Source organism: Argiope bruennichi, chromosome 10 (genome assembly GCF_947563725.1).
Source record: "Argiope bruennichi chromosome 10, qqArgBrue1.1, whole genome shotgun sequence".
NCBI classification, from domain to species: Eukaryota; Metazoa; Arthropoda; class Arachnida; order Araneae; family Araneidae; genus Argiope; species Argiope bruennichi.
The window spans coordinates 123,685,746-123,694,286 of record NC_079160.1 but is presented as its reverse complement, the minus strand read 5'-3'; the positions used below and the strand labels follow the sequence as shown (position 1 = coordinate 123,694,286).

Genomic DNA, 8,541 nt, shown 5'->3' with positions numbered 1-8,541 from the left:
ATTTCAATACTAGTGTAACAACTGCATGCCATTGGCAAATTTTAGGCTTCATCGCTTATCATTGGCGAACATATTCACTAGATTAGCATGGCATTTTTGGCGATTCATTGCTACTTTGAATGAGCATGACAACCTTGGCAACGCGTAAGTTGATGAATCACTGTTTTACGATTAATACAAGTTCCCATCCTTATGCTAAAGCCACTGCATTTCCTTTTCTTAAATACAGTATACTCTCAGTAACGCAGCACACATAAAACCAAAGGACCGCTAAATTAAGAAAACCTCTGGGAGAACTAGATTTATTTAAAGAAATGCATTTAAATAACAGAATTTATATTTATTGCACAAAATAAGCATTAATGATTCAGAAAATTATTCTTCATAAATGAAGAATAATACTCCCGAACTACAATTTAAAAACTTGGTAACAACCTGTTTTACATTTTGATGAGGTAACTGAATCCCAGTGAATAATTTGGTTGATCACTATAAAAGTCAGTCAAAAGTATTTTCTTTGAATCGCAAAATATTAAATAATTTCGAAGGCGTTTCATCATATTTAAAGAATACTATCCAAGAAACTGTTCATGTATGGAACTTAACTGTTAACTTACCTAGGTAGCACGGCCTGTTGCACAATAGTACAATATTGTGCGATATTATATGATATTAATCGATATTCGCTTATATTAAACAATATTGTGAATATTGATCAATATTATACAATATTTGTGTGCTACTAGGGTAACTACGGTAATTTTTCTTTTTTTTTCCCCCTTCTTGTTTTGAATGCTTCATAAATTGTTAGTAAATTTAAGAATAAATATTGATCATCTTAATTGATTATGTGCCCAGCCATGTTTTAAATTTAAATATGAGCGAAGGAATAGTTTAGAACCAGAACCTGTCCATCGCTGCGGATGGCAATGCATTGAATGCGTAAGTACACTCAGAAGGTGTCTGAATGGAAAACGACGATGCCAAGGCAATCGTAGTCATTGTGATTACGTTGAGTGCATCTGTTGCCGGTTTAGTGATGACAAATTCGAATGCCGAGAATATTTGAGACAAATTAATCAGTATTTTTGAGCAAAGCAGTATCCAGAGACTTAATATATTGATGATTCAATTTTTTCAAATCTACATCGATTCTGGTGATAATATTGCTACCCATGCAGAGAAAATAAAAAATATATACATGAATATGAATAGTGAGCTTAACCGTATCGATTCAATCTCCATTCCACAAGAATTATTGCATAAAAAAATGCTCCTTACCGTGGGTCCCGAATTCTAAGAGTTCAGTGATGTTTGAGAATCTTTGAACTCGGAAAAATTATGTATGATTTAGTTGAAAAATTATGTATGATTGAGTAGCCCGTCAAAATTATACTGCTTCTGCGCACTATAGTGTATTTGCAACTTGCACTTCTTTCTTTAAGCATAAAGTTGTGAAAATTGTAGATGAATTCTAAAAAATACTATTGAAACTCAAAACAAATCCAGCGTTCTCAAATAGAAATGGTTTAAATATACATCAAGTGCACATTTATGCAAAATCCATCTAAGAAAAGGCCTATGATAAACGATCATTATCAAAGTATAAGAGTGCATTTTGGCTGAGTAAACAGTACTCAGCCAAAATTTTGGATCTATGATTCTGATGCTTGCCTGGAAACTAACAATATTTTTTTCCTTATAAACATTTCCCCAAGCCTGTTGCGATATCACTTTCTTACAATAATAAGTTTTATTGGCATGTGACAAAATAAACATTGAAATATGTATCTATGGCATGGTGCTCATATGGAAGATGTCTCGTATGTCCCAGAAGGGAAAGGGCATCTCTTTTCTGTGCAACACGCTGCCAAGCTCGGTTAAAATGACTGATAAGCATGCTGAATTTTATAACTGTAGAGACCTTGTTGCAATTCGATCCTGGAAAGACATTTTATATATCATCTTTTTATAGCTGCTATCCAGATGAAATCAGCATTGCTTTAAAATTTGAGACTTAGAAATTATGACATGAACGTCTTGGGCACCAAAACAAAAGACATGTTTTAAAACTGCTAACTGACATGAGCATACGTGTAAGTCAAGCAGAAAGAAGTGATTTTTTGGGATGGATGTGCTCTAAGAATGGCCAATCAATAACAAGCACAGCATTATCCCCCCCAAAAAAAGGACTTTGCAATATGCACAAAAGAGTTGTCCTGTTTTTAATAAAGAAAGGGTCTCCTAAGTTCTGTGATTAGGTAAGGAAATGTGTTCAAGTAGATATTGATAGTCTGCAGCATGTAAACGATTGGCTACAAATGCTGTATCAGCTTTTCCGTCCGAATCCGACCCATACCATAACGGAACTACCACCAGTTTCTTTCTTTAGAAATATTTCTCTATCATGCCTATATCGCCCTCCGTTCAAAAAGGGAAAGACCCTAAGGACGGCCTCTTTCGCTTGATGTTGCTCAGATTTATTTAAATATCTCCGAAATATTCAACATTACCAACTGTGAGGCTACACTATAATATTTATGCAAATTTTGTGGAAATAATCGTTTTGGTATAAAGATTTATAAGAAACTGTCACGAAATAAACAAAACTGTATGTATATAAACTAAAAAATAAAAATATTTTTAGCATATTGCTTTGTGAATGATTATTGTAGGATCATCTCTACCAAACAGAGGGAGGGATCTCTCCAAAACCTTCTCGCATATCTCTAAAACAAAGTGTTACATCAGAGAACGCCTTGTATGGTATTGGAGTAAACGACCAAACTTGGATTGGTAATTAGAATAATTGGCATTTTTGCTGGATCTTGATGAATATTTTGGCGATTAATCTTGGCTTGAGTTAATAGTATCTGAAAATCGAATTTGTGTTTTAGACACATTTTCCCCAACCGAGTAAAACAAAAACTTTGACACAGAGCTGCATTTTTAATCATAAAATTCCATACCGAATTCGATATATTTAAGACATTGCGTTTTTTGAGTGATCGCGTTGACATGCTTCTGAAAGTACAGACCGCGAACCCCTTATTGGATTTGGCTCATGTTTGATAAGTGTCTACTTTGTAGATGATAGATCTGTGTACCGAATTTTATATCTTTGGCTTTCTTCGTTTTGTAGTTATCGTATTGTCTTATATTCGAATAATCGAGCAAACAGACATCTTCCAGACGGAGTTTGCACTCCACACATTTGGCGTAAAGGTGGCATGCAAAATTTCATCCATTTGCCTTAAAGCGTTTTTAAATTATCTTTGTTACACTCAGACTTTATGCCAAAATGTGTTATTCGAATTCAGAGAAATTTGAAACATGGGGATTCGTCAAAATCTCGAATTCGAATTTTTTTGACGATTACAATGCTTTCTGTTCACTTCGTAAACGAGAAAATAAAAAAGTGGTTCATATTTTCAATTAAGAATCGAGACTTTGAAAAGTGTGGTCGGATCTATCTTCCGGATAAATTATTTAAGTCAGGGTATTTTAAAAGCCATGTGCCATTTGGTTCATTGTGCTACACATTTTCTGTCACTTTTTTTAAAAATCAGATGTCGTCCCCGGTTATCTGACCACGGTTCAGAATGACGAGGTCCGTCCCAAAATATCCCTAATGTTGCTTTAAAACGGGACGTTAATGTAATCAATTGAAACTAAACTCATTTTTTAATCTTTAATATCTTTAGTTAATATCTTTATGCATCCAATAATAATATGAGAAAGAGCAGAAATGTTTAAAAATGGACCCTTTTTAACAAATTTTCTCTGTTAACTGATTCTAAAGTTAAATCTTAAGTAAAGAAAAATTTCAAATCTTTTATTAAAATCAGCTTTATTCTGAAACCTTTTCAGTATGAAAAAAATAAGCCAAATTTTTGTATCTTGTTTACTAACAATGGACTGAAATGTCTGGATGAAATATTAGAAATCACTATGAAAAAGCACACGTTGTATTTTAATTCGTTAATGAAATATATTGCCTAACAAATGTCAAAAATATTTTTAATTGAATAAAATGTAGAAAAAAAGTAGATAAACATAGACAGTTTTAATTGATAAAAAAACGTAGACGATTTTAACGTTTACGTAGATTCCTCTTATCAACTACGTTGATAAGAGGAATAAATAAAAATAAATAAAATTAAGATGATAAGAATTTTTTTTTTTTTTTTGATTTTCAAATGATGTTAAAATTATTTTTATGCTGAAATATTTTTTGCGTTAGTTGTTAGTTTAGTTTAGTTATATTAACGTCCCGTTTTTAAAGCAACCCTTGGACTATTTTGGGACGGACCTAGCAATTTTGAACCGCCGTCAGATGACGAGGACTACACCCCTCTCCAAACTTTCACACCACACCAACGGAAGGATGTTTGGCCCCGACGGAATTAACGTGCACCAGACCCACTTATACGACGGTTCTTCAGCAAGAAAGTTTCTGTAATAAAAAATTTAACACTATAATATCAAATTAAAGCTAAAATTTTAGAGGAGATGACAAAAAATTAGAGAACTGTTAGTACAACGAGCAGAACGAAATAAAATATCAAAGTAAATAAGAGTAGAATCGCAGAGTATTCCTTTTTAAGTGAAAAAATATCCCGATGATATACAACTAAGGTTTTTCCCCCTGCGTAACACTCAACGAATTAATGTTAAAATATAGGCCTGTGTGGTCTCAATTAACACAACTGCAAGGAATTTAATTTTCTTAAATGAAAAAGTGTGTATAAAACTATATGCATGTTTATATACAGCATTTGACGTACCCGAGAAAAACAAAAAGAAATTTTTAAAAAAAGAAAAGAAAAATGTTCTTTTCTTTATTCGCATAAATTGAAGGGGGGAAAACATTGGTTCAAAGAATAAAAGGGTGGGAGGATAAAACCAATTGACACTGCTAAGCACCTTTGCAAATTACCGACAGTGAAAAAGAAAATGGCTACAATATAAAAAACACACACACGCACACGCACCTTGAGTTTCCTAGTTTATAGAATACTTTTATATATTATACTATTGCGTTGCACATTATTTTAAAGTTAAATTAATGCTGCTTTCAATATAACTATTATGTTTAATTTAAAAAATATCAGTGTGAATATTGACAGCTAAATGCGCACTTTCTCCTCGCTGCCTATGCAACTGAAGTTATCTGAATGATAATCGTCGCGACATTAGCTCTGGAACTGATGATATAGTCCTAAAAGACACTGCCCAGTACGATGACCTGTACTGGGCAGTGTCTGTAATTAAATGACTTCCATTCAATCTGAATGGAAGTCATTTAATGACAGGCATCTGAGTGAAGGTATTGCTTTACCCTGAAGACACCTTTTTATTAATCTTAAAAATTCCCATCTCTGTATTCGTGTATTCCCTGATGAGATTAATAATTGTTCAGATTGAAATGTTAGAAAAAATATGAAGATGATTTTATTTTTAATGTAGTTGTTAAATGACGTTTTATCATACTTTCATTCTTAGGTTTATGACTCTGTATACGAATGCATGAATGAAATCTGAATTTAGCAACACAGATTTGGGTCTAATTCAATTTTTTAAATATGATTTATCAAATTTAAACATTTAATTATGATTGAAAGAAACCCACCTGCTTATTTTAGTATTAGAATCAATTCGAAGATTGATAATAAAGTACAAAATAAATATTTGGAAAAATAAAAATATGGTCATAGCTGCCTGAATTATGAATTCATATAGTCTGGTAAAACATTTTCTGAATCTACTATGCTGACCATGCTGGTTGTTATTTCACGTCAATTTTCCAAGGAATGAAAAACTATGTTTTATTCTATTAAAAATTTAGTAATGGTTACCAATTTATTATTGTATTTTTAACCTTTTCTTATGTTAATTATTTATTATAACATATTAATGTTATATATTTAAATATTAATTTAATTTTTTAAATGTTACATTTTTTGCTACTGATGTAGAATTGTTACCATAACATATATATTGAACCGTGTAATAATGCTATTTTATTTAAATATATACATTCACGTTAATAAATCTGGAGTATATTTGATAAATGTTAAAAAATTTTGAATCTCTTAATTCCTTGCATAATTCATGGTAGTTATGATTTAGAATGACCTCAGATGAAATATTTACAGAATTTTCTGGTTTTTAATCTATTTCCAAATTTTCCCCGTCATGAATTCTATTAGTTTTAATAGACAAACAGAGGACCAGACAAACAGTATTTTCGCTATAGAAAAACAAGTAAACATTAAAACTTGATTGATTCTCGTTTTCATCAATTTTTATTGCGCATATTTCATGCGTTTAATTTAAGGAATCCAACTGGATCCACCTGTTTCTGCGAATTGCGATGCTCGCGAGTCACGGAAAAGCGTGATCAGTTCCATATATAAGCGGGTTGAAGTTGGGGCAACCTCAGATCACTTCTGGAACAAAGCAGACAACATGGCCTGCTTTACAACAGCAGTGGTGTTTTTCCTTTTAGCACAGAGTGCGACGACTTATGCGAGGGGCATCCATGTCTCGATCTACGCGCCCCTTTCTGACCCCAACACGGCAATGACGTTTGCAAAAAGTTTTGTGAGCAACATCGCGAGCTGCGGAGAATTCGGAAGCCAAGGCACCGAGGACTTTGACGACATCATTCAGAGTCTGATACAAGCCCAGACCATGGGAAAAGGCCGGCATGACACCAAAGCCAAGACTAAAGCCATGCAGATGGCTCTGGCCTCCTCGATCGCCGAGCTGATAGTGGAGGAGAGCGGCGGGGTGAACATGCAGCAAAAGACTAACGCGGCGGTAAACGCTTTGAGGAGCGCCTTGATGTCCACAACTGGGCAAGTGGACGAGGGTTTCGTCAGCGAAATTATAGAACTCGTCAACCTCTTCTCTCAAGAGCAGTTCAACGAGGTAGACACCGGTTCATCAAGACAGTACTATCAGTCCTCAACAGGTGGTGGTCAAGGAGGAACTCCGACTGTTACCGAAACGGTTACGGTCATCGTTGGTGGAGGTGGCGGTGGTGCTGCTCAACCCTCAGGTATGGTTTCAGTCTTTACTATTCAATTAGCCAGCACTTTAACTGTGGGGCATCATAAAGTTTTTTTTTCTATTTGGCTAGTAAATGCTTAGCCGAAGAATAATTCCCCAGAATCATATGGGATGACTGTGGTATCTTGAAAATAACTCCTGTGGCCTGCGTGTTTGACACCCTTATTGAAACACATTTTGTTTTGAAAAAGGAAAATATAAGCCTTCATTTAGTTTAATGAGAGTAACGAATTTCAAATTGTTTGAAATGTGGATGTTCCCGAAATCTTCTTATTTCAGTGATCGCAAATACCTTGTTTTAGTGTTACATTTCAGTATATTTGAATCATTTTTATCGTAGTTTTTGTGCATTTTTTAATATTTTATAATAGATTTTTTTTACTCCTTAATTGTTTATATTCTGACTGCTCCCAGAAGAAACAATGAACAAATATCACTTTTTTTACCTTTTCTGATAGTCTCTTACAATGAAAGCATGCCTAATGTTTTTAATGAGAGACTTTGCAATCATTTATTTGGTCATTTTTAAATCCTTTTTCGTTAGGGCTTTTTTTTTGGGGGGGGGGGGAGCTCTATCCAGGTCACTGATTAATATAAGGCTCCATTTTCAGAAAGCTGTGAATGGCACTTTTCCTTCCCACTCTTCAGGACATTTCAATAATGAGACGAAACCGATCCTTGAAATGTCACCTGCGGCTTTTATCCCCCGAAGTATTTCGTTGTAAAATATTATGGAGACAATTAAAACGGGACGTCTTCTTTTTTTAAAATGAAAACAAAACAATCATTGTTTTTAAAGGTTTCTAATCGTGAGAACAGAGATGACGAAACCTTGAGAAAATTTTAGCAGCTTGAAGTTTTATGTCTAACAGGTTTTGAATTTTCATATTCAATGGATTAAGAAGTGATAGAAACCTTCGACTTCATTCACTGTTATGAATGCTTACTTTAAAGATTTGAGAATATAAAAAACTATTTTAGTCTTGCTATTTGGCGCATAAGACGATGAACATTTAACTAGTGAATTAAAATCCTATTCAGATGGAGGAGTGATCTCCCGCTTAGCATTCTAATGAAGGTTTTTTGACACCCAAACGATTGAGAACAAAATGTGTCCCAAACTGATAACTGTAGTCGCATCACATACCAAACTGGACATATTCAAGTCACTGGTGATGGCTTTTTTGAGTTATTGTGTTGACATGCTTCTAAAAGTACAGACCGACAGACGGTTAGCATCTTATTCCATTTATCTCAACATTTGATACGCTGTGAATGTTTCATCTGTGCATCGAATTTTATCCATCTAGCTCTCTTTTTGTTTTGTCAGTACCGTCTTATATTGAAACAGCCGGCCTGGCAAATTTCCTCTGAATAAATGTTCCAGAAAATGATATAGAAATCTAGAACCAGATACTAAATATCACCCGTCTAACTCAAAGCATTTTTGAGTTATCTTAGTCA

General features: G+C 33.9%; 1 protein-coding gene across 1 annotated transcript in view; it reads left to right on the top strand.

The window, feature by feature from the left end:
* Positions 1–6,449: 6,449 nt before the first annotated feature.
* LOC129987768 (fibroin heavy chain-like) overlaps positions 6,450–8,541 on the top strand; it is a 60,309-nt gene continuing 58,217 nt past the window's right edge. Inside the window, exon 1 of the mRNA XM_056095706.1 lies at positions 6,450–7,066. Within this exon, the coding sequence (XP_055951681.1) occupies positions 6,472–7,066 (595 nt within the window). The 5' untranslated portion in view covers positions 6,450–6,471. The remainder of the gene's footprint in view (positions 7,067–8,541) is intronic.